This window comes from Scylla paramamosain, chromosome 2, assembly GCF_035594125.1.
Source record: "Scylla paramamosain isolate STU-SP2022 chromosome 2, ASM3559412v1, whole genome shotgun sequence".
NCBI classification, from domain to species: domain Eukaryota; kingdom Metazoa; phylum Arthropoda; class Malacostraca; order Decapoda; family Portunidae; genus Scylla; species Scylla paramamosain.
The window spans coordinates 25,496,755-25,524,254 of NC_087152.1; the positions used below are offsets into that span (position 1 = coordinate 25,496,755).

General features: G+C 43.9%; 2 protein-coding genes across 12 annotated transcripts in view; one reads left to right on the top strand and one right to left on the bottom strand.

The window, feature by feature from the left end:
* Positions 1–27,039, bottom strand: part of LOC135112183 (uncharacterized) — a 46,304-nt gene extending 19,265 nt beyond the window's left edge. For 4 of the 10 annotated variants that reach the window (XR_010274109.1, XR_010274103.1, XM_064026340.1 and 1 more), the window contains exons 1-4: positions 27,005–27,039; positions 25,975–26,166; positions 9,475–9,564; positions 5,734–6,335 (exon numbers count right to left, since the gene is read on the bottom strand). The gene's annotated coding sequence lies outside the window, so the exon portion shown is untranslated. Of the gene's footprint in view, positions 1–5,733; positions 6,336–9,474; positions 9,565–25,974; positions 26,167–26,884 lie in introns of all 10 variants that reach the window. The other 6 variants (XR_010274104.1, XR_010274108.1, XR_010274107.1 and 3 more) reach the window with 6 other exon arrangements.
* Positions 6,344–13,566, top strand: LOC135112173 (probable methyltransferase-like protein 24). 2 transcript variants are annotated; one of them, XM_064026265.1, is made up of 7 exons: positions 6,344–8,758; positions 9,283–9,334; positions 9,429–9,585; positions 10,117–10,236; positions 10,647–10,808; positions 12,379–12,483; positions 13,233–13,566. In XM_064026265.1, exons 2-7 carry the CDS (start codon positions 9,318–9,320, stop codon positions 13,431–13,433), a joined length of 762 nt encoding a protein of 253 aa, XP_063882335.1. In that variant the 5' UTR covers positions 6,344–8,758; positions 9,283–9,317; the 3' UTR covers positions 13,434–13,566. The 2 variants fall into 2 exon arrangements, with proteins under 2 accessions (XP_063882335.1, XP_063882343.1); XM_064026273.1 differs by lacking the exon at positions 9,283–9,334.
* Positions 27,040–27,500: the final 461 nt, after the last annotated feature.

Here is a 27,500-nt window from a genome sequence, read left to right on the forward strand (position 1 = left end):
CTCTCTCTCTCTCTCTCTCTCTCTCTCTCTCTCTCTCTCTCTCTCTCTCTCTCTCTCTCTCTCTCTCTCTCTCTCTCTCTCTCTCTCTCTCTCTCTCTCTCTCTCTCTCTCTCTCTCTCTCTCTCTCTCTCTCTCTCTCTCTCTCTATATATATATATATATATATATATCTGCTATATACACATTTCACACACACGCTGTCTCCTTCTCTTACAAGGCATAACACAAAAAATTCGGATAACAATGCTGGAAATGTGGAAAACTTAATGTGAATCCTTCCCCCATAAAACTCAATGAGAATCCTTTCCACACAAAGTAATATCGCTACACGAAAACAACAATTTAGTGTGGCCTGAGTTGCGAGACATTTTACAAAGCGCTGGTCCTCCTGTCAGGGCGAGGGTTCGTGTCCTTTAATTCCCTAGCCAGTTACAGTCTCTCTCTCTCTCTCTCTCTCTCTCTCTCTCTCTCTCTCTCTCTCTCTCTCTCTCTCTCTCTCTCTCTCTCTCTCTCTCTCTCTCTCTCTGTGTGTGTGTGTGTGTGTGTGTGTGTGTGTGTGTGTGCAGTGTGTGAGGTTAAGCAACGGTGGGTTTGGTTTGTACTTGGATGGGTGACCGCCTTTATTGTGTATGTGTGTGTGTATGCGCTATTAAGATTCACACAAGCCTTGGAGATCTCTATCAGATGTAGCATACACGTACCCTCCTTTTAGTGTCTCTATAAATACTGGAGGCTATGCGTGTATGTTGCAGAGACCGGCAATGCGATAACTTTACTGAACACCAATAATTGGCAAGCAGAAACTCCACAACTGTATCTAAACTCAATAGCAAGCTTCCTGAGGGCTACAGGGTGTTACAGCAAGTTTGCGTGGGTGAGCGTTATCTACGTCTGGTTAACTAGCGTGTTGTAAAGTCGTGATAAATTTGAGCAATTAGCAAGTGCATACCCTGTAGAGCTGTAGACAAATTCAATAAGGGATTTCGTAAGTATCGTAGAGTATTGTATCAACTAGTAAAGCGGCATATGGACAGAATAATGAGGACTTTGAATAGAAACGGGAGAAGACAAGGGAGGCATAAGAAGAGATGAAATGTCTGGATAAGAGACAACTGTAAAGACAAGATATAGAAAACAGACACGGAACTTTCTGCAGAAGATTAGAAGAGAAAGGAAGAGAGGAGAAGAAAGGAAAGGATATACAGGAAGATAACAGCTAGTGCAAGACAGACAGTCGGTCACATAAAAAGATACAAGACGAGGGGGAGGTGGGACGTGTGGTTGTGTGATTCTCTCTCTCTCTCTCTCTCTCTCTCTCTCTCTCTCTCTCTCTCTCTCTCTCTCTCTCTCTCTCTCTCTCTCTCTCGCCAGTACGTGCGCGGCGCTCTTCAGGTAGGGAAGCTCGAATGAGGGTTAGCGTGTCTGTAAGGAGTCGTTATGGTCACGGATCGATGAGACACGTTCAGAACCTCAAGACACCACCGCCTCGACCTTCCCTGGCGCTGCAACCAAGTGGGTCAAGACCCTGCCAACGGAAGGATTGCCAGTACCTGGAGTCAACACACGTGAAATGAAGGAGGGAAGTGATTAATGATTCCAAGGGCGAGAACACCTCAGAGGATCACGTCGCTTCTGGTGTACCGCCTGAACAAAGGAAGAAACCCCGGCACGCTAATTGTATGAAAAACAGTGAACAGAGAACGGGTCCGCGTCCCCTTACTGTGATCATGACCTCTCTCTCTCTCTCTCTCTCTCTCTCTCTCTCTCTCTCTCTCTCTCTCTCTCTCTCTCTCTCTCACACACACACACACACACATACACATACGGTTTCCAGCAAATTAAAGACAAGGGTATTTTTCTATTACTGAGTCACCCCTTCCTTCATTATTCTTGATGGTAGTTACATTTAAAATATTGTTACAGCCAATTATCTCTAAGACTCCTCATGATAGCAATTCTACTGGTACTGTTACTACTAGTACTACTACTACTACTACTACTACTGTTGCTGCTGCTACTACTGCTGCTAATGCTACTACTACTTCTACAATACAAGAGAAGAAGAAGAAGAAGAAGAAGAAGAAGAAGAAGAAGAAGAAGAAGAAGAAGAAGAAGAAGAAGAAGAAGAAGAAGAAGAAGAAGAAGAAGAAGAAGAAGAAGAAGAAGAAGAAGAAGAAGAAGAAGAAGAAGAAGAAGAAGAAGAAGAAGAAGAAGAAGAAGAAGAAGAAGAAGAAGAAGAAGAAGAAGAAGAAGAAGAAGAAGAAGAAGAAGAAGAAGAAGAAGAAGAAGAAGAAGAAGAAGAAGAAGAAGAAGAAGAAGAAGAAGAAGAAGAAGAAGAAGAAGAAGAAGAAGAAGAAGAAGAAGAAGAAGAAGAAGAAGAAGAAGAAGAAGAAGAAGAAGAAGAAGAAGAAGAAGAAGAAGAAGAAGAAGAAGAAGAAGAAGAAGAAGAAGAAGAAGGACAACAAAAACAAATCCTAATACACAAATTAAAATCATCACTATCATCGTCATCCTGATTCAAACACCACCAGACGGACCAACAGTCCCGTCAGCAGCCCCGTCAGCAGCCAGCCCTCGCCTCCACGCACCACCGTCGCCATGTGCTCCGGGGTGTCGGGGAAGTAAGTCCAGTGCTCGCGGCCCGCATGACACTGTGCTCCCCAATCAGACACACGCCGAATCGATAACACCATAGAGTTCCCAAGCGACCCTCAGCCCCTCGCTCACCCACGAGGCCGCTCGCCAGGGGAGAAGAAACAAGTTATAACGGAATGGGTGACAGGACAGGCAATGCGGAGTGTGTGACGGGTCATCGCCTCTACCCACGGCTTACAGTCCCGTGGAGACAGGTCTGCGGTGCGTGACTGTTGCAGGCACCGCTCACCCACATACTGTACGCGGAAACCTTTACTATTTCCCGTCACATGACAAAGGCCGCCACGTATCTCCTCGCCGCCTCCAGGCTTACCTTCACGCCTCACCGACACAGGTGTTGAGGTGGTTCAGTCACTGTTCAAAAGTGTCCCAGTCCTGATCACTGTCACGATGCGCTGCGGAAACTGTCCCGGCGGAGCGAGAGGCGGCGGCACAGCCTCGCTGCCCCTCCGGTTCCCCTCACCTCTTTCTCCCCCTCACCTTCTCTCCGCCCACCCTCCGGAGCAAGGCAGTCCCCTCACCTTAAGGGGAGTCACAGGTGTCTCGAGTCACAAAACTTCAATTTTAGGGGATGGTTTTCCCTCTCTTATGGTATAATATGCTGTGTAAATCTTTGCAGCATTATTGTTTGTTGCCCTTCCCTACAATACAGACAGCAGATGTGAACCAGCAACAAAATGAAAATATATTTTTAATTGTGTGCAGGTGGTCTTAACTACCCCTGTCTCCATCCCCTCACCTTTCCTCACTTACCTCTCCTCCTCCTCCTCCTCCTCCTCCTCCTTTCTATGTCTTCAAAACTCACGATTTTCAGCCTCCTTCACATGATTTGAAAGAAAAATAAATGTTCTTGAGGCTGCAAACTGACGAGACCTTTGAAAGGAAACAAAATGTGGGTGTGGTGAATGCAAATCATCCTCGCCTACAGCTGTGCTCGAGCCTTCCACGACAGAACAGTTAATGCAGCAACACAAGGTTCCCGGAATGTTGCAGTCGCAATACAATTATATTTTTCATTTATAAGGTTTATGTGTGTGTGTGTGTGTGTGTGTGTGTGTGTGTGTGTGTGAGAGAGAGAGAGAGAGAGAGAGAGAGAGAGAGAGAGAGAGAGAGAGAGAGAGAGAGAGAGAGAGAGAGAGAGAGAGAGAGAGAGAGAGAAAATAATATGGGAACGTCTTGCAGTGTGTGTATGGCAGTCTGGTCAGTGAGGTAATGAGGCGTCAGAGGCAGGAGGGGCTAACAGTAGTGTGGCCAGATCAACAGTTAGCCGTTTGCCCAGGTGTGTGTGTAGCTGTACCACGCTCCGTAGCGACACATTATTAGTCATGGTCGCCTCGCCAACACTCAGCGGTGCATGGAAGCGTCACCAGTTCCCCTTCCCACCTTGTGTTGTGGCGGCGCCAGTCTTCTGTGTTGCCTGGCGACGGATGCGGCTGCCACACACTCCCAGACCGGCCTGTCCCTCCCCTCCTCCCTCCACTCCCCTCCCACCAAGCCACAAGCGACGCGGTAAGGTCACAGAGATAGGTAGATAACGCTGTCATGGCAGCCCTGCGGCGGCCCTGCTTTCAGGGTCTCCCAACCATAATAACCCGTGATGGACAGCAGCTTTAAAATACCCAGACTCGTGCGATAAGGAGAATCAATGTGCATCATTTGCTTTCCCTGTCACGCAATATCGCTAAGCAGCGCGTGTCTATTCCACATGCGGGATCATTAAACGCTGAACCCCCGATCGGTGACTGCTAGGCGACAAAACTGTGATAGGTGTGGAACAGAGCATTGTGTGCAGCAACGGACTGATTCAGAGTGTCCTGCTCCGTGACTGACTTCAGTGGCGCGAGCTGCCTCAGGTCAGTGTGGGCAAGGATTTCAGGTTTTATGGTATGGGATGAGAAGTAGGTGGCGGGGCACGTGCGTCAGGGTGAAGCCTCCCTGTTTGGACTGTGCGACCCTTCTGTCGTGCCACGGCACGCCTGGCTTGAGTCTGTTAAGGCTAAATCAGAGGAATATGCAAATGAGTCACGTAAAAGGTGCATGATCGTGAACGTCAGTCTTTGATACACGCACAAGGTAAGTAATAATAAATTAATTATTTTAACTTATTTCAACATGGATCGCCATTTCTCCCCCTGCAAATCAGTGCTGCTGCTACCTCTACGCCACATGTGTTACCTGCCACACCTGCGCCAGTCAATTAACCCGTGATTACCGCCGTCGCTTCTTGAATTCACCATGAATGATCTTCTTTCACACCCGACTTGAATTTCTCTTCTGGAAATTATGTATTTACTACCGATATACAAGATTCATTCAAGCTCTAAATGTGCATCACACTTGAAAGGCGCTGGCCACGTGGGTAGTGGTGGTGGTGGTGGTGGTGTGAAGATATGATATTGGTAAATAGAAACGGTGGCGGAAATGTAATGATGACGATGATGATGGCAGTGGTGATGGTGATAGTGGTGGTGAAGCTGGTGAGCATGATGACGATGATGATGACGATAATGTTGTGGTGGTGGTGGCAGTTGAAGTGGTGATGGTGGTGATACAATGGCGGCGGTGGGGTGGCAGCAGTGGTATTATGGTGGTGGTGGTGGTGTCGTGTGTTCAAGCTGTTCCCAAGGCTGCTCTGTCGTCAAGCGATTTAGAACTTCACGCAAATTACTTATTCAGTCTCATATCGATCCCGCGCTTAGATGAATGAACACCGCGGCGAGCAACACTTACTCTACTGGGGCATAAATAACTGTTCGCTCTACGGCGGGCTGAGGTTGATTTGACGGGCATCAACAGAAAGACTTCAAGGGCAAGATAGACCTGCTTCTTTTCTGGGACACAACTAGTCATTACTAACTCAAGGCATTAAATAAACATTGATGTTCTATTTATAACCCTCTTTTTTTTCTTAGGAGGCAAAGGACAATGTAAGCTCAAACAACTATTAAAAGACAGACAATACAAATAAGAAATAAAATTAAGAATAGGTAAAAGTAAAATAAAAATTAATAAAGAAAATAATAAATAGATAAATAAATAGATAAATAAATAAATAATTGACAGCTAAAGAGTACTCACCCTCTGGCTCGAACTCCTTCTGCGTCATCTTCCCTTTGGGCTTCACTATCTTCGGTTCAGGTTTGGGGAGGGGCGGGGCGGGGCGTATCCTGGGGCGTCTTGGTACTTCCTCCCCCACCGCCCCTGCTGCAGCGCCGCCTCCCCCAGGGTCAAACGCCACATTCTCGGTCCTGCTTCCGTCGCGCTCCCCTTGTCGAGGCCCCTTCAGGTTCACGCCCACTGACTGCTTTTTTACAGAGGTGACTCTAGGCGTTATCCTGCTTTGAGGTGGGTTCCTGCTGGGCCGTTTGTGCCCCCCAGTGGATATACCAGGGCGTTTAGTGGGTGCAGTGAAGGCCACAGTGAAGGAGGTGCCCCCATTGCCAGCCTGAGGCACACGTGGAGGGGCCATGAGGGCTGGACACGGTCATCAAAGTTTGTTCACCAAAATGCTCCTGTTTCTGTCATTCACTGCTCGTGTCAGTCACAAACACTCTGCACTCAGGATGAACAGCACGGCAGCGTTTAGTAATGTTATTTTACAAAACACAGTATGTCGTGAATATTGCAGCGAATATAACTGAATGCAAGAGAACGGCAGGCTAGTCGTATTTTTAAACAAACTGAAAAAAGTATATTTGATTACATTTTCAGTGGTCTGCCAGCCTCAGTCCGCCTTCCCTTCATCTGCACTCCGGTTGAGCACATTCCTTACCAGCTCACCCTCACTTCCCAACAGCTTCGCGCCCTCAAGGATAAATGCCATGGCTCCATAAATTAGTACCGTCATCTACCGGCGCCATGGCGATCTCCTTTGATTCATTCCCAGAATAATACAGGAAGTTATGATCTCAGCTCTCTTTGTCACCACCAGAGAGTCCTGCGAAACTCCGCGGCCCACCTTGGCGTTTTGCAACCAGGTAAGGAGGTGTGGGGAAGCCACACGCCGCCTCCAGCGCAACCCTGCCCCGCCGGTGTCACACTAAACTCTACTCGCTGCCTGACATTTAGGAGCATCAGACTTCCCGATTCAGCCTTCCCTAGCAACTGTTCAAGGTCACTAGGCCTAGGTGAGATTGTGTCTATAAATAGATTTAGCGGCATATTATAGTGCCAAGCTATTTGTGAAGCAGAGCTGAAACTCCGTCTGGGTTACATAGCAACTTTATACGTCTTTATATAATCATGTCGTGGAATAGTGTTCACCTTCTGTTATACATGTAATGTTTCACTATACAGCCCTTATATTTTATGTTTAATGGCCTTCTTAACAAACAGAGGGCAAACAGACAAGAATGAACAGCAAAACAGGTAAAAACGAAAATAAGTTATTCCTTGCAGCAGGCCGCAGCCTGAATGACCTTGAGGGTGCGCCAGTGCCCAGCCTCTGTAGCAGCGCGCATGCCCACATCAGTACCACTACAATACAGTATACACGTACCAGGTCTGTGCTACTTTAATTAATAAGACTGAAGAAGAGCAGTAGCTATACAATTTTCTAAAATACTAAACGGATTGAATAAAATACTGTTATATATATGGCGATGTGACAACACTTTCTCTGCCCAGCGGTGTCACCAGAACTTAAGAATATGTGTCCTTAGCACGCTCGTTATCTGTTCCACACGCCTGGTGGCCCCTTGGGAGCAGGCTTTGAGTAGTGCTTTGCCAGTCCCGCTCCACCTTGACCGCAATTGGTGTTCAAGGCAGTACACATCCAACAAGTACAAACACCACCACGCATAGCACCAGACTGCCTCAGGGGGGAATCGCACTGCTTCGGTTCCCTGTTTCGAAGCTGCTCCGTACTTGACCGATGCGCAATGGTTCAAATGACACGAATATTTTCTTTTTAGATCGTAGTTCTTTGCGTAAATGAAAAATAGGCCTCAACTTTGTAACGTTACCCGAAAAAATAAAATAGAATAAAATAATGCTGATGTTTTCGTCTTACAACCGCAGTGATGAGTTTTGTTGTTTTTTTTGTGACAATTTACATTTCACCACAGCTGCAACGAACTGCATTCACTCAGGCAACGTTTCACATCTGCAATGTAGTGATGCATTAGTTCATAATATCTGAATCAGGAATACGTTCCCTTCATACAGACAACACATGTCATAAGTTAATATTATTGGTTCCAGAAGAGAATGAGACGGGATGCAATGTCAGGAATGGGTTGTTTCTTCACCTCATGCTGGTAAAGGCAAGCTATTGTCATTATCTTGTGTCTTTGCTCGCCCTTCACCGGGATTCATCACACCTTGATAACACTGGCCAGGTGATAAGGCAACGCCAATGTGCAGTGACTCACTCTGAAACTGTGTGAAGGTTTCCTACGCACTGATTGGATGACACACCAGGACAAAAGAGGAGAACACTCATACATTAGCGCGGGGAAGGCAAAACGACATTTTGTTTGTTGAAGATAGATTCCTACAGCACAGGATTTTCTCACTTTAATAATACTGTGGATGTTATGAAGATAAATTTGACAGCAACAAGGTACTGTTTATGTACCTGAAACATTAAAAGCATGAATAACATTATCACCATAATTACAATATGAAACACGCGTTTACTTTGTAATAATAATGACACAGCAGGCAGATCAAATAGATTAGTATATAGATAGATACATAGATAGATAGATAGACAGCCAGCCAGCCAGCCAGCCAGCCAGACAGACAGACAGACAGACAGATAGATGGACGGATGGATAGACGTGTGTCTGTGTGTGTGTGTGTGTGTGCGTGTGTGTGTGTGTGTGTGTGATGCAGCAGTGTCCTCCAGGAAAAAGTGAACAAAACAGCGGGTGTCGGCGGATGAGGAAAAATGAGCAATAATCCCTGCGTGGCGGAGTGCTGGCGCGTGGAGGAAGGCGGCGACGACCTGGAGGAACAGCAGCACTACATCGCCCTGTCACACCAAGGACATGCAAGGGAAGCACAGCAGGGCAGGGGTTGAGTGCCGGGTGGTGGCCGTGGTAGTGCTGTGCTGCTCCCTGCTGGCTTAATCTGTCCTGGCCACTGTGCTGCTGTTCAGGTGAGTGGCACTTACACCTACACCCAAGGAAGCTTAGCACTTTGACTGCGATACGAAACAATTAATAGCACCAGAAGTGGTCTTTATAAGCAGCTCCATGAAAGAAGGGGATTAAAAGGAAAAGATTTTGAATTTTATACTGGGTTTACAGATTAGAGGCTACTTAACAAGTGAAGATGTCTCAGAGTGATTAGTAATTAGGGAAAGATGTACCAAATACCGGTCAAAGGGTTAGGACTCCTTGAAACACCTGACCAATACACACGCCACATTGCTGGAGGGTATGCTGATAAATGCTACCGTGCCCTACAAGACTCGGGAGCGCGTACGTATCACTGACGGGAGTATCAAGACACTTCAAAAAATAAACTGCATTTTTTTTTCGGTTCTCCATTTGAGTGGACATGTTATCCTTTCTTTCCCCTTGGCTGATCTCTCTCGTTAAAAAAAAAAAATAATAAAATAATCCCTCCACTTTGCCATCTACGTATAAGGATCACTATTAAAAGCACGTTTCTTCACAGGGCATTCAACATGAGAACCACTCACTTCCTGATCCATGTTACCCTCTATCAGGTAATCACTTGCATGAACTAAATAACACCATACCAATTATTAACAGACATTTACATCAGCATACACACTCACCTTCCTCCTTTCACCCCCTCAGGCAGCCACAAACAGCCACCATCTCCTTTAGGACTCGCCCATCTTACCTCCTGTCCAGTATTGAAGACCTATTCGACTTCATCACAGTCACCACCGTCAACTGCTCCAACTCTCAGGTCATCCCGGGCTCCTCTGTGCTGGAGACGGAAGATCGCATGGTGAGTCTGAGGTGTGGGTGGGTGTGGGTGGTGGGTGTGTGTTGCGGTGTAACTAATGTTCTTAGACTACAGCTAGCTAATGTGTATGTAATAATGGGTATCATTATATAGACCTATTTGCTGAAGTAATTTATAAATATGTATTCAGCTTGTAGTCAATAAATCTATCTGTTGTGTGTGTGTGTGTGTGTGTGTGTGTGTGTGTGTGTGTGTGTGTGTGTGTGTGTGTGTGTGTGAGTGTGTGTGTGTGTGTCTAGGTGTTGGTGGGGGAGTATTAGGAAAAAATCTGCATGATGAAAGTTGAATATACATAAACGGTTAATTAAATATAGCATTATAATGTTGTTCTCTAAAAATAAATAAATAAATAAATAACTCCAGTACGACGTAAACGAAGAAACTGATTACGTATTCAAACTTCTATAAGTAATTACTATTTTCTATGTGTGTGTGTGTGTGTGTGTGTGTGTGTGTGTGTGTGTGTGTGTGTGTGTGTGTGTGTGTGTGTGTGTGTGTGTGTGTGTGTCTCAGATCTCAGGCCACGAGGGCACCTACATCTGCCTGGATGCCCTTCCCGAGACCCCGACGCAGGAATCCTGTCGCATCTACTCCTTCGGCATCAACCGCAACGACATCAAGTTTGAGACTGTGGTGAGTGCCGGGTGAGGGAAGGGGAGGCGTGTTGTGTGGTGGTGATGGTGGTGGTAGGAGGAGGAGAAGGAGGAGGAGGAGGAGGAGGAGGAGGAGGAGGAGGAGGAGGAGGAGGAGGACCAGCAACAGTAGTGTTTATATGAAAATATGGAAATGCAATAATTCACATACGACTTCCCTATAGCAACGGTCTGTAAAGTCATCTCTATCTTGAAATTGCCCTACAGGAGACACTACATTGTGCCTGGACACCTGAACATTAATTATCACACCTAACCTAGACGAGAACACATTACCAACAACTTAGAATACAACTTAAACTTACCTTTTCAGCACTAATCCCAAACTGAATCACAAGAGCCTTCACCCTACAGCACATTACACACTAACATCAACATGACACTCGGCAGATGGGGCAGCGCGGGTGTCGTGTTCACCTGCTCATGGCCAATACGGAATACAGCTATTCGCGCCTCAAGCCTAACGTGTACCTGTACCCGCTGGAGCTCACCGTCTCCCCTAGCCTCAACAACTACACCCTGGACGGCTTCCTCGATCTCCTCACATACATGGTTAGTTAAGAAAAGATAGTTTAGTCATGAGCCTTTAAACTGGATTGCCTTTCTCTGAGATGCTACTAAGATCTTGCTTTTTACCAAGATCGTTGTCTCAAACACTTCGGCGTCATATCGCAAAAACTTTTAACTTATGAAACATCAGAAAGTAAGATAGGTTGTATGAAGCCAACAGGTCCACATGTGGCAATCCCTGTACGAAGCATATCTACCTATTTCTACCTATCATCCTCATCCATGAACGTGTGTAACCTTCCTTTAAAGCTCCCTAATGACTCAACATTATCAACCTCATTGCAGACTCCATTCCATTCATTTACTCTATTTGAGAACCAATGCCTTACTATTTCTTTTTTAAATCTGACTTTTCAAGCTTCAACTGATTGTTTCATGATTACTGATTCTGAGAAATTTGCTTACGTCACCTTTGTTATATTCCCTATACAACAAAGGTGACGTACGCAAAATTCTCAGGGTAACTAATCAGGCTGGAACAAGAAATAATCGATTCAAGTTTGCTGTAGTGGAAGTTGTTGGGGGTTTTCAGGGGAGTTTTTATGATTCTCAAACACTTACATGTCTTATCTCGATCACATTTAACATGCCGTAGTGTAGTTGAAGTTGTTGAAGTTTTCAGGTTTTCTTTTTTTTTTTTTTTTTTATGATTCTACTAGCAGTTTAACAAGTATTCTCCATCATCACTGTGGCCTTTGCAAATAGTTATTATGAGAGTCATGAGTGTTTCAAAATAATGATTCCAAACATTCCACTGCATCGCTCTATATTCCCAGGTGCCAGTGTGCACAGACTAGCGTATTATACTGGGACGTATTCTCAAGTGTTACGACGTCTTATGTAAGTAATTTTTAACATATTCTGATTATTTTAACTTTCACGAATTTATTTTGATGAATTTATTATAGTTTAATAACGATTAATGAGAAAACATCCACGAGAAGCAAATATGATTAATTTTATTCGGCCTCTGTAAGCGATTCTTATGAGTCCCAAGTGTCTCAAAATACAGATCCTGAGCCTCTCACTCTGTTTCCCCAATCTCCATTACAAACAGAGGCAGTGGAACCGTATTATCAAACCATCTAGAAAGGATCAAAGGGTCTGCTGCTGCGTGTTATCCTTTGTAATCCTTTGATCTTTGTGTCGGCTTCAGGGAAAGTAAAACAATGGGAAAAACATTACGTGCACTTTGAATTTTGTGTTTATTTTTAGTTCCTTACGTGATTCTTGGGGGAAGTAATGGACAATCACACTCGCTCCTTTGTGTGTGTGTGTGTGTGTGTGTGTGTAGTGAGACTCAGACGTGTTTCCCATGCGCAGAGCAACACGAATAACAGACTGATGGATACTTGAAACGCAGTGTCGTGTGTGTATATATATATATATATATATATATATATATATATATATATATATATATATATATATATATATATATATATATATATATATATATATATATATATATATATATATATATATATATATATCAGGAGGGAGTCTCACTTGTCTTACTCAGTACTGTTAGAAAAATTATGTATTTCTACAGTGGAAGCCCATCCATTACGTAAAGACCACCACGCGAGGCAGCGAATGGACCTTCCTGAAGACCCTCTACCTGTCAGGCTACGAGGCGTACACCCACGTCAAGCAGGTAAACACGAGGAGACAGAGCGGCCTAAGTAGCAGGTGGGAGGCAACACTTAGCTGTCTTAGCCACTCCACTGATTACATTAAGGTGTCCAGTAATTCACTACAGAGCCCTTTCATTACCTCAGCCATTTCTCATCATGTTAAACTACACTTTTTCTAGGGTTATTTATTTGTCATAGTCTCCCTGAAAGGTTTTTGTTGCTGGGAAAAGTGGAATTAGGCTTCTGTTTTCTCTTTCTTTCCTTCGTGTCCATGCAAATAGTTTTCTGCAGTTATAAATGATATCAAATGATGACCATAGTAGTATAAGAGTGGACGAGTGAGTGAGTGAGTGAGTGAGTGAGTCAGGGAGGGAGGGTGGAACTGAGTGAGTGGGTGAGTCAAGAGGTCTGTGTATTGAGTATATTTACAAAGACATGCCACTTAACATGTCGATCTGTTTACAAGTCGGTCTAATCACTCAGCCTGTACGTACTACAAACATAGTTTCAGCTCGCACCAGTACCAACACACACACACACACACACACACACACACACACACACACACACACACACCTGCAATAGTTTCAACCCTCCTCCTCCTCCTCCTACTACTTATCTTCCCTTTCTTCTTTCTACTCCTACTGCAACCCTCATCTTCCTCCTCTTACTACTACTACTACTACTACTACTGCTACTACTACTACTACTTCCATCACCACAAACACCACCACCACCACTACCACCACTACTACTTTCTCCCCTTCAGATCAGACTACTCCTGCACCTTCCCTACGCCACGGACGATCACTTCAAGGACCTGGAGAGCCTGTATCATCTCCTGCTGGGGCTGGAATACTATGGTTACCGCCTGGTGCACTCCCGCCCCATCCCTGGCTCCATCTACCACATACACAACCTGCAGCGACACGTGGCCACCAAGTATGAGACAGTGTGGATACGAGAGTAGCGCAGCAAAGCGATGGGAGAACCAAGGAAACGGTGATATTTGTGCAGTCTCGCTTATTTCACTCTTTAGGATGATTTTTTTATTTTTTTTTTATTTCAAGATAATGTATACACCTAAAAGAATGAACGCTTGTAATCTTTAATAATTAAACTATTACCATTCTACACAGCATTCCTTGCCGCACTTAACAAAGGTCTAATAAGAACAATAAGAAAGTAATGTTTGGAAACACTACACTTACAAACATGCATATACAACACATGCAGTCTTCAAGCTTCATTTATACAAGTCTACCATAAAATGTTTCGCTTTCTTCTAGCAATACTATAGAAAGAAAATTGAGTTTGCACAGACTATTTTAACTTTCTAGCCACCCCCTACACACACACACACACACACACACACACACACACACACTTCTGTCTGCCAGTTATAACATATTGGAGCTTTATCTTATGTCTGAAAATGCAGATGTGTGTGTACACATACGGGTGAAAACAGCTTTTATCGAAAATCAAATTCAGACATCCAGTTTTTTTATTTTATTTATTTATTTATTTATTTATTTATTTTTTTTTTTTTTTTGGGGGGGGGATGTGGATGCGGGTGTGGATGTCTCAATATGACTATGTATTATCATTTTTTTTTAATATAATCTTACATGGATTTTTACTTATTAACACTGGCCTCTAGCAAATTGGGTCTCAAATTTATCTTCGATATTCAATACCAGGCTGGCCCTTGTCAAAACAAGTGCTCTCTCTCTCTCTCTCTCTCTCTCTCTCTCTCTCTCTCTCTCTCTCTCTCTCTCTCTCTCTCTCTCTCTCTCTCTCTCTCTTTGGAAAAGGTGCCTCTTAAGACAAGCACACTCAATTACCTGTGTAAGAGTTTACGAAAGTTACTTTTCTGAGTCCCACCTCAGCAAAGGGAGGCGGTGGGCAAGTGGTCATCACACGGAAGTGGTGAGCTCCCTGATCCCAAGTTGAGTCCCACCGGAAGTGGCTATTCTTTCGTGAATGATCGAGTAGTCAATAATCACTGACATGATGCCATTAAGCTGCCATCAACACCACTGTGACCGCCACCGCCAGGACAAGGGGAAGACGACACCACCCGCTACTGGCGACACTTGGACCCATATTCTGAAACACTGCTCTCTCACCACGACTATTTTCAAAGGCCACAGAGATGATTATTCGAATTCTCAAGAGTGTTTCTCCTGTTAATAATATAGAAATCTTGTTAATCTGTCACTAGAACCATAAAAACATTCTTGAAAAGCAGTGTAACTTCAAGTAGAGCTTATTGAAAGTAGTCTGGGCGCGGGAGTGTTTCAGAATACGGATGAATATTGTTCCGCGCCAGTGCCACCAAGAAATACTGTAATTCGACCATCCAAACTTTCAGGAACGAGACGTATATGGACTAGACTAAAAAAAAAAGCAAAAATTCAGATCACTTTTCCCTATAACAAGTCTTTTTTTTTTTTATTTATTTATTCTTTTTTTTTCACGCCATTCTCCACCGCCGTGTCTGCATCTCATCAAGGCAGTAATGGTGACTGCCTCCTAACGGGCTGGGGGGGAAATCAGCATGAAGCACGTCCCTCCCTGCATCCCCTCTGCCGACACTGCATGCCAGCTCTCTGTGACGCGATCTTTATTAATGAGCCTTGACGCCCCACGGTTCACTGGTTTTGGTTAGCGATAGTTGTTCTTAACGAGAAACTTACATCACAAATTTTTGTTTCGTGTCAATTTCCTTAGCATCCTGAAGAGAAGGTGGCAACAAAGAGGAAGACTGTTGGAGGGTTGTAGCGTGACATGAACACACACACACACACACACACACACACACACACACACACACACACACACACCGCAGCTCCTTTCATCTTCTAAGCTCACTTGCCATTTATCTATCTGTCATTGTCTTACACCATATTGAAGAGATCACTGAAGAGATACAGAAACAATAGCAAATGATATAATATATGGAGGAGGAGGAGGAGGAGGAGGAGGAGGAGGAAAAGAGTTTCAATTTCGGAAGCAAGAAAGCATGAACGAAGATGAAAGTTACGAGTTACGAGAGAAAGGAGGTGTCTGATATGACTATGATGACGGTTGTTAACATTAAGAAAGGAAGTGAAGGGGGAGGTGGATGCGCGGGCGTGCGGGGATGTGTAGATGAGTGGGTGTTGTGTTGGCCATATGGCGCCAACTAGTGAGCGGGTCAGGTAACTGTGTCGCTGTGGTAGTGTGGTGGCGGTCCTACACACACACACACACACACACACACACACACACACACACCATGGAGGCGCAAGTCAAGCTCTAATGATGATGATTTATATCTTTTAAAACACAGCATCACTTTATTGTCTTGTAATCACAGTGTCACCCTGAGGCAGTTGCTTGGTTCCTAATGTTACCTTTCTAGTATTTAGTGTGCTCTTGCAGATGATATGAGGTGAGAAAATGTTTAAAGTTATTTGTTTTATTCAGTAAATTAAAGAGTACTACAATACTGATCAACTTGACCTTCATTAAGCATACTGGATTTTTTATGTAAGAGGGACACTGGCCTAGGACAAAAAAAAAAAAATAAATAAATAAAAATACCCACTGATGTGCCAGACCATAAACAGAAAGCTGAAAGGATTATTCAAAACTGAAGGATAAGTGGCTTGATTGAGTGATGAATGTGCAAAATGTCAAATCTTTAGTGAAAAAGTCTGATTGCATTATCCTTGTGACCATTAGTGATGCCACCTTCTATATAGTGATAGGAGCGGGGAATCCAGATAAAAAAATAGATTAAAAATAGATAAACAAATGAAAACCCAGGCTTAAAGAAATAAAACTGCAGCAAAGTGATGACTCAGCTCTCCACGACAAATGCAAGAACACATTCATACGCTGTTCATCTTCCCTAACTTTGTTCCATGTCAGTACACGCATCAAATCAAGGAATGAACAAGACATTAAGATCCAGCTGTCATTCTCATGTTGTGACAGAGAAGTGTCGATATCTGTAGCAAGAAAGTGTTAAGATTCTTACGTTACCTTCGTATCTTCTACCAAATACGAATATGATACATGACACACACACACACACACACACACACACACACAATAGATGACGTTACTGGAACACACTTGGCTGGCAGTTCTAAGAAATTACTGTTGATTGTTGATTTCTTAAACACACACACACACACACACACACACACACACATGTAGGCAGACACGCACACGTACACATACAACAGACTAAGCACCAACACACACACACACACACACACACACACACACTAAGTCTTCTGTTGCCAGGGTCTGCGAGGAGCGGGAGGCAGGCTGGCGGCGTGGTGAGCTGAGGGTGTAATGGCCGGAAAGTACTGAAGAAACTTAACAAGAGGTCCACAGTTTCAACTTAGAGGGAATGAGCCTAAAAAGCTTCTTAATTGTGGCACCAGCTGGAGACAGTGTGCACTGCTCGACAAGAAACATCCCTGCTGAGCGTTGTCTCACATACCGTCACACCAAAACCGGTATTCAGAAACGATTTGCTCTCTCACCAAGACTATTTTCAAAGGTCACAGAGATTATTAGCCAGGCTCTCAAGACTGTTTCTCTTGTTGACAATGAAGAAATTTTGTTAGTTTGTTACTAGAACCATAAAAGATACCCCTAAAGCCGATGTAGGTTCAACTGGAGCCTTTTGAAAGTAGTGGAACTGCGGAGCAGGTTTCAGAATCTAGTCCCAAGGTCACGCTCTTCAACGTTTCGGCGTCAATATTTCGACTACTTTTAACAACGTCTAGTGGGAAATACTGTGGTTTTCAATGTTTTTTTTTTTTTTCTAGGATTCCAATGATAGTTTAAAATGAGAAAAATATCCATGAAAATCTGACTATATATATATATATATATATATATATATATATATATATATATATATATATATATATATATATATATATATATATATATATATATATATATATATATATATATATATATATATATATATATATAAAGTCTGACATATATCCTGGCTGTGCTGCTGGAGCCAAACTCGAAAATTCTGTCATTTATTTATGAAAGAAAGTATATAATGCACCACCATACTCAAGGAATGTTTCCACGTAAAGAAGGAGAGAGTCATGTTCACATCACGACCACTTCTCTGCTTCACTGACATTCAGAACACCACTCCAGCACGAGGAGATGACGTCAGTCAGTTTAAGCTTATTGATGTGGAGCCGCTCGGCCCGCGATGGTGGTTATGGGTGCTGGCGGTCCAGACAGCGGCAGGACGGAGGGTGGAATGACACTAGGAGATATTACAAAAGCATCATGAAATACGAACGCCGTCTAGTGTGATGTTGATTTCTACTTGAGTGATTAAAGAAAAAATCACGAGCAGAGAGTGTTTTAGGAAGTCTTAAAAGGAAAGAAGGAAAGGATCTTCACCGGAAGCTCCACTGCGCCGCTCACCCAACACTTGTGGGCGCGGGGATAGGAGAGAGGAGGGGAGGCGCCATAGGCAGGGCGTCCTGCTCACCCCTATTCTTTCCGGTCCCTTTTTTTCGGCGTGGTGGGTGTGCGCTGTCAACAGGATCACGTCCGCGCCCATTCCCGCTCCCCACGCCAGCAGCAGCCTGCCTGGCACTGGCGGGCTCCTCTCATTGTCTCTTCACTGAGTACAGAGGAGGAGGGAGAGGGGCGTTCTTTTCCACACCATTCATCTTCATAATCACAAGTACCTGATTTATTAATGATGATGTCGCTTGACAGTTCATTCGTACAAACAAATGGCTTCCTTTTACCAAGGAAGTTAAGATTGTATACAAAGAAACATTAAGAAAAGGAAGTAATGTAGAATATCAACATTCCACTGAATTCCCCCTCGCCTCTGCTAGATTGGGTGTAACTCAATCAACACCAAAACGTGAGCGGCGCTGTCTTTGCCTGCTGACCTGCCTGAAAGTTTTCCTGCAGTGGTTCACCGCCATGTCACAGTGAATGCAGACTCCCAACCTGACCGTCATTCTCCGCCGCAGTCATCCCCGCACACAAGAGGGCGGCGTCCCATGGCCAGGTAACGGCTGCATCTAATTTCTCGGTGATGAGCCCAAATCGCGGCTGCCCCGCCCTCACACCCTGAGAAAAACTTGGCATCTTCATGGATCATGATCACCCATGGGCCGCCTCAGCGCACCACTCCTTACCACCGTCATCGGTGCAGTGGTGAGCCCGTGGCCCGGCACGGTGACCCCGCTGCAGCTGGCTAATATTGTGTTAATGCATTTGTGTGTGTGTGTGTGTGATATATATATATATATATATATATATATATATATATATATATATATATATATATATATATATATATATATATATATATATATATATATATCACAATTGAATGTCAAGTAATCCCCTGTCAGTGGTGTTCACGCGTCAGTCCACCGTAGGATCGATCACATGTCCAGCCCCACATTTTTTTCTCTCTTTTCCAGACACAGGAAATTCAAACACGACAAAGCCTACCATCACGTCTTCACCTGCCCGGTGCAAACACGCAAGGAAAAAAATTAAAATTTTTGCACGGCGAAGCGCGATGATGACTGCTGATGTGTTCCCGGGAAAGGTGAGACCTAAATCAGCGGTAAGTACACGGTGTGCTTCCCTGCCAAGACTGCGGCGATGGTTACCTTCAGGGATGTAAAAATGAGCAGGACTGAGGAGCCTATAAAACTGTGAAGTCGACGCGCGTGTTATGAGAAGGCATAAAGTGAATCATAATAAAAGGCAGCAGATTAGTTCCGTCACGACCACTTCTGGCCCGTTCTGGAGTCGCCAACCCCGAACTGCTCAAAAAGAGAAAGGACAAAAGGCTTCTTTCCTTCACGCCGCGATGAGCCCGCCTTGCACACTTCTGCCACACACACACACACACACACACACACACACACACACACCGAGCTATACCTAGTACAGTCAGGTACAACATTATTTCTTCCCTGTATTAACCCACACCAGTATGTTCACCTGTACTATATGCCACACAGACATATATACATAACAGATAGTCATCATACAGTCACCTAAACACCACAAGGAGTCCACCAATAGTTAACCATTTCAAGAGATGCACGTGACACTCAATTCATTCATTCATTCATTTATTCATTAACTCTTTGATCCCTACAGCATCTTCTCAGCTTGACATAATGGCCTTGTGTAAGTTTAGATGAGCATTTTGAAAGACTACACTCTCGGCAAAAGGTGTCATGCAATATCTTGTAGTGTAACCCTTTCCTTCCGGTATGTAACAGTTCACAACACTAAATAAACATCTACAAGAAAGGAAATAAAAAGATTAGATTTTGTAATTCTTGGTAAATACAATGTTTGGAGGTGGTTGTAGGGCAAGAAAATATGTATCACTGTGGTTAGTAATTAAGGAAAGATGTACCAGATAGGAGTGAAAGGGGTTTTAATTTGTAGTGGGTTAAATTGCCTAAGATTGCTAAGATAACATGTACCATTCACATTGAAAGGGTTAATCAGGTACTGTCAGGTATAGGTCTAACAACTTGCACCTTCCCTTATGTTGATTTTCCTGCTTTGATATGCCAATAGGTTCGTATATTGAAACGCCTATAACACCTATTTTTTTCAAAAGCTAAAGACAATCAGCCAGGTTCTGCAGTATCTTCTTTTTTCCCATTAATGTAAAATCCTGGTTGAACTGTCACTACAAACATGAAAACTCCCTTGAATAACTAATGTCTGGCAGTAATAGAGATAAGACGCCTGAACGTTTGAAAATGTGGTATCGAAATTCTTAACCTTGCGAGCGGCGTTGCGTACTCGACATAGCGAGCCAAAAAAGGAGGATGGAGAGAAGAGAATTAACTTTTTTCCGTCGTGTGGCGTGAGGGAGAAAGACAAGTTGCGGAAGGTCAGCTGAGCGCGTCTTCCAGGGCTGACCAATTATGTTCTGTTATAATATTTTTCTGAGAGAGAGAGAGAGAGAGAGAGAGAGAGAGAGAGAGAGAGAGAGAGAGAGAGAGAGAGAGAGAGAGAGAGAGAGAGAGAGAGAGAGAGAAATTTTGTGTGTGTGTGTGTGTGTGTGTGTGTGTGTGTGTGTTCATACGTCCACACTATACTTTTGTGTACATACTGTTCTTTTTCCCTCAATTCCAGGCTCATTCTAAACAGTCACGTGCGCTGGACACTGATGGATGACAGCCACGGGACAGGCAGACAGGGAGGAATACAGCAACCTGAGCAAAACACTGACAAATAATGTAACAACTGCAACTTATACCTCCTTGTGGGCGCTTTTGCTTTTACCGTGTCTATCATCACCACATCACTCACCAAGAAAATGTGAAGATGTTCTCTCATACTGAGCGTATCGCGAACTTAAGGCAAAAGCAAAAGCTACATATTCACTTTATGCTTTGTGTTCTTGCGTTCATTGTCCTCACCATCTCAGTCTGTAAGAGATGCTTCCCTCTTCCTGAAGGCGTATTACCTGACTGGTTTGTTTTCTTCTCCCTCAAGGCTCTGGCAGGGATGCAGCAGCGTATCGCCCGTTCCTACAAAGTGTACAATTACTACAACTGATTGCCAAGAGTTATCGGTGACGTAAATAAGAGGATGTGGTTATTTGCAGCGAGGATGAGTAAATGATGGCCAGGTGGGGAGGGCCGTGTCGCTGGTGGTGGTGTGCTGGCCAGGCGGTAATGGGTGTGAGTGGAGCAGTGGCGGGAAACACGGTTGGTTGGATGTGTGGAGGGAGAAAGGACGAGGAGGTGAAGAGAATGTTGAGACGAGGAGGCGAAGGGAATGTTGTCCTGTGGGTTATGAGTAAGTACATCCGCTCCTCACTGTGTGTCTGCAATAATCGGTGTTCATGCGCGTCACTGAGCCTTGGAGAACAAAGACCTCCCAGCGAGCTTCCTTCCTTGTACTTAGCTCCTCTTCTGAGTGGCGCTTTGTAGACATCACCTTGAAAGACTGAAGGCACGGAAGTATACGAAGAAGAAAAGAAAAATGCACCATAACGCTCTGAAATGCGCTAATACGAACTATCGATAAGAAGCACTACCAGTACGTTACGGAAGGATGACTGCCTGACCCGACCTTGAGGATGCATGACTGTTCCGTGTATTACCCCTCGCCGCGTGACCCCGGCAAGCAACTCCCCTTCCCTTTCCTTCCCCCTTCCCTCCCCTCCCAGCCCCTCACCTCCCCTGCTTCGGCGGTTTGAGGCCGGCGGGTTCACCTCCGGGAAAGCAGTGAAGGTTTATTGACCCACCTGCTCCACATACCCAGAAATGTTTCTTCACACGACCTTCCTGTTTGATCATTCCTACATTTAAACCCCCGTGGTGCCCCCGCCTGGTGCCGCCGCCTGGTGCCCCGCCGCTGCCCGGGCTCTTGGTGCGGGAAACAGTTAAGTGCACACACAGGTTGCCTCGTAAAATCTCGTGTGTAAACAAAGCGGGGGAATATTTATAAAGCCAAAGCATGTGAATGTAAAGGAGCGAATAACGTTGCACACATGCATAATGCCTCACAACAGTCGCACTCACCATTCAAGCAACTCCACTTCACTTTAACTCAAGTGATCTTTGTGCAACGGAGCGTCACTGACCTAGTATTGTATTCTTCTCACGTCAAGAGGTCACATGGCGGGCTGAATAAACACCTAAAAATCTATCTATTTATTTTATCTATCTACACACCAGGCCGGCAATCGCACACGGGATGGCCCAGACAAAGCAGACAATTAAAAATAAAATAAATGTATCAGCCAAAATTTCTTCAAATATCTCGTCATCAACTTAGCTTGTTCCATCAGTCTCGGGTCCATAAAAGCATCAAGCCCTGACAGACCAGTGCAGTGCTCTCTTCACTTCCTGCACGTTGCTGACACCGGCTACAGACACCAGTATCCTTCCACTGACCTTGAATCAATCAGTTCATGAAAGCAAGAAAGCTGTGGTGGCAAGAACATGACAGTAATTTCCGGAAAGTTTATCTATTTATTTATTTATTATAGCACTAGCCAAGAGCAACGAAAAGGAAGAAAAATAAAGGATCACTGAGATTCTAGTCCCTAAAGAGCCAATTGTATTATCCAAAAATTGAAGGATAAGTATCTTGATAAGTGTCTCTCACCCTTTTGTGTTGCTTACCACCACCACCACCACCAACAACAACAACAACAACAACAACAACAGCAATGACAAGACCAGCGCCTGTGCATCAGTACGAAGAATAGCCATACATTTCTCTGCCTGTTCTGTACCTACGCACCATGAAAGCAAAACACGTGCTATATATATATATATATATATATATATATATATATATATATATATATATATATATATATATATATATATATATATATATATATATATATATATATATATATATATATATTAGAAAAATAAAACATGCTTAAATAAAAAAAATAAATAATCACTTAAACATTAGTAGAAGTGACTGTGCATCTAACCATCAAAATCAACATCATCTTCATTCCCTCACTCAGTCACTCGCTCACTCTCTCCTTCCATGTATCTTTTCTCTTTATTTTTTTTTTTTCTCTCTCTCTCTCTTTTAGTGGCGACAAATGGCGTGGAACAGGCGGGTCACGGGGCCTCTCCGCTAACCCGCTACACTCCCTCGGGTGACCACCATGACGAGCCTCGCATGACAAACGTAATTTACTGACAAGCCAACTTATTCTCTTATTCCAGTCATGTATTCCATCTCTCTCTCTCTCTCTCTCTCTCTCTCTCTCTCTGTAAACTTTTCCACTTTTCTTTGTAGTTACAGCTGCCTAACTGAGAGAGAGAGAGAGAGAGAGAGAGAGAGAGAGAGCAATGACGATGGTGGAAACATAAATGCTAAATCGCTCTTTTTGTTGTTGTTGTTGTTTTTGTTGTTGTTATTGTTGTTGTTGTTGTTGTTGTTGTTGTTGTTGTTGTTGTTGTTGTTATTTTTTCTTTTGATCCTGCTGCTTCTATTTCTTGTTTCGTTCTTGTTTTTGTTCTTGTACTTTTTCTTGTTCTTGCTCTTTTACTTTTCTTTTTCTTTTTACCCTTCTACTACTACAACTACTACTACTACTACTACTGCTACTACTACTACTACTACAATTATTACTACTACTCCTACTACTTCTTTTTCCCCTTCTTTTTCCTGTTTTTGTTCTTCTCCTTCTTCTTCCTGTAGTGGCAATAAGTGGTGTTTTGTTGATAAAGTCAATGGCTGGTGTATTATTTATTGCCGTTGTTGTGGTGGTGGTGGTGATGGGAAAGGTGGAAGCAGTCTTGTACGCAGGAAACACATGAGAGAAAGCAACAGGCTCTGGTGATTCTTCTTTTCCTTGTAGTGGCAATAAGTTCTGCTTTGCTAATAAGGTCACTGGCCGTATAGAGTCTGTTGTTGTTGTTGTGATGGCGGTGATAGGGGAAGTGGAACCATTCTTTTAGGAAGCGCATGTAGGAAGGAAGCAGGTTGTGGTTGGCTGGGGGTTAAGAGGCACAGGTGTTGCTTGTGGGTTGAGTATTTTGGGGGCAAGTTGGTAGGGGAGCTGATGGTTCCGTCCCCGCCGCGCCGTGCCGTCAATCCTTTCTGATCAACTTGCATGATGTGAGTCTTCCTGCCGGGTTTTCCCATCATCATCATCGTCATCTTCGTTCTCTCACTCAAGCAAAAGGAGGAGGAGGAGGAGAAGGAGAAGGAGAGGAGAAGGAGAAGGAGAAAGAGAAGGAGGAGGAGGAGGAGAATGAGAAGCAAAAGGAGAAGGAGAAAGAGAAGGAGGAGGAGGAGGAGGAGGAGGAGGAGGAGGAGGAGAAGGTGGTATTCCTAGAAAGAAATACAGAAGTGACTTAAGGAAAAAAAAAAAACGAAAAGACAATAAAAATAGAATAAATAGACAAGACATTATTGGAGGCATAAAAGAGTGGAAGTCAACTCACGCAAGATGTAAACCACTCCAGAAAAAGAATGCATGAAAGTAATTGTGGAGAGGAAGCAATCAAGGCGCATTAAATCGTTCACTTGATTCAGGCTGGGCTTCACGTTAAAAAATAGAGTGAGCCGTGGAAGCAGTCACTTAGCTTTCGTAAAATCGTATGGTTCTGAAGCACCTCGTAAATAAAGAATAAACTGCAACTAAAAGCAAGGTAAAGCATGAATCCTTTACGGCGAAAGAACAGGGAACTATATATCAAGTAATTATTTTGATCTCACTGCAACAGAAATCAGGGACTTGGGGGCGGCACACGTCACCAGGACGGCCATTACTGGAGGCAGGCGGCCCCGTGACAGGCGGCGGCGGCGGCGGCGGCTGCTAATCACCGCCACGTCCAGCGAAATCAGGGTGGGATATCGGAGGTTTGTGGGATAAGATTTGTTTCAGCTGGTGAAGAAAATTGTTTTATATTATACACCAACGCACTTGAACACACACACACACACACACACACACACACAAAGTAAAATTCAGTTGCAGTTTAATATCCACTTATATTTACTTAAGTCCACATTGTTGTTGCTGCTACATGCTTAATAAATGTTTCCCTTCTATTATAAAGTAGCGAATTTTCTCCAATACTCTACTGATAAAACCAAACAGCCAATTTCAAAAGTCAACAGCATTATGCAAGCACCCTAAAAACTCCAATCACTTCCACTACGGCCTCTTGTTTTTTGTTTTATCTCTCTTATGAAAGTGATACTGTTTTCATCGCTGTCATTCTTATTACAGAATTCTCGCTAAACTTCCAATACCTTCATACAAACACCTTCAAAAATTCCAGTGACTTCCTCTACACTGTTTTTTTTTTTTTCTTTCCCTCAAGATTATAAAGAACATAGTAATTCATTGTGTTGTCATGGGTGTCTTTCCTGTTGTCAATACAGAATTCCCGCTGAACCTTCGATATCATCAAGCAGACACCCTTGAAAACCCCAATAACTAACACTACTGCCTGTTTTATTGCTCCCTCCCCTCCCCTCCCCTCTCTCTCTCTCTCTCTCTCTCTCTCTCTCTCTCTCTCTCTCTCTCTCTCTCTCTCTCTCTCTCTCTCACCACGAGAGAGAGAGAGAGAGAGAGAGAGAGAGAGAGAGAGAGAGAGAGAGAGAGAGAGTTGCATTCCATGGTCACCAACATCTAAGCTTTAGTAAATGCCATAGTTTGCAATATATACAACTTATAGAATACTAGGAATTACATTTTGGCGTGGCCACTCACATGATTTGTAATATGCAATCTGCACAGCACTTCGTGAAGGAGAGACGAGGTGAAATAAGGGAAGGTATTACATTAAATTACATTATTACATTATTACATTAAAAAAAACAAAAGGTAAGGTAAGACAAGGCAAGGCAAGGCAAGGCAAGGCAGATACAATGTAAGATAACGTAAGTAAGGTAAGATATGGTAAGATTTGTACGAATCTGAAAACAGAAGCACTCGGTAAGTACTTATTTCTACTTACTTATTCCGCGAGTTCAAAAGTTGCTTTCTTCCCTGAGATACACGTTGTTCTGCACCTCACCACACCACGACACTTGACAGCAAGCCGAGGCCACTCAAGTCTTTCCAAGCGTTAGCCGAGTGAAAACATTATTTCAGTACCTGCCAGTCTTCCTCACCTGTGTCACTCACGAAGGCACTCACTCACTGTTTCCTGAGAGAAAATCAGATTATGGGTCGTGGTGAGGCTGCGCAAGAGTGGACACGCATCTTCCTTTACCAGAACACAGCCTTTGACCAGTGACTATCTATCTGGGTCTATGTCACTCACCACACTACGTTAACAGCACATATAAAATCACATAGGTACTCTGACTGCACAACGTCTGAGATCAATATTAATGAGTTCCCAGTAAAAGAAACGCATAAGCAAACAAGAAAATCACATTAATTCAATAGCAGGCAGTGTTACTGAGCTTTGTGGCTGACGGAGGCAAGCACTCACTGTTGCCTGAGTGGTAATAACATTGTGTGGTGGCCAGGCAGGAGTGGACACGTGCCTCACTTTGTCACTAACTACACCACGTCACGAGCACATGAAAACACACTTTAACTCTCCTATTACTGTGCATCGCTTAAGATCAGCGTCAATGCGTTCTGGGTTGTAGAAACTCAAAACAACGAAAGAAAGATTACATTTCAATACCAAGCAGGACACATGCCTTGCTTTCTAAGGCTCTGTCACTAACAACACCACTTTAAGAGCACACATAAAAGCACACAGGTACTCTACTGCAATTGTCCAACATGTATTATCAACACTAATAAGTTCCCGGTCAGAGAACGCTTGAGAACGTACGACAGTTAAGTAACAAGGCAGGTACTACTTCACCACTTGGCACTGTCACTAATCACACCACGGCAGCACATACAAAACCACACAGTAACTGCTATAACTGTACAATGTCCAGGATCAACGTTAACAATTTCTGGGTTGTAGAACGCTTAAAACGTATGAAAATCAAGAAACAAGGCAGGTTCCTCGACACTACAGCCCACGCTGGTACTCCCGCCGTCCGCCGCCGCTGACTGGCTGGCGACCTTCACCTGCTTCTGTGGCCCGTATTCCGAAACGCTTCACTCTCTCACCACGACTGTTTCAAAGGACACAGAAATTATACGCCGGGTTCTCAGGTGTTTCTCCGTTAATAATGTAGAAGTCTTGTTATTTTGTCACTGGAAATGTAAAAAACATCCTTAAGAATCCGTGTCACTTCAACTAGAGCTTTTTAAAAGTAGTGGAGGTGCGGCGCAGAAGTGTTTCATAATATGGTTCAAGTCTTGTCCCATCACCTGCCTACACTTGTCACCTGACCTTCCCTGCATTTCTGAGTGTGCATTGTTACATTCCTAAAGCAAGGTCAGGGCTGGTGGTGGTGGTTGTGGTGGTGTAATGTCGCTCACTCATCTGCCATTATCCCAGCATCAGTGTTTTTCTTTCCCTTCATCAAGCTGTAATGGGTGCGCTGCAGGGCGATGGCTGGGGAG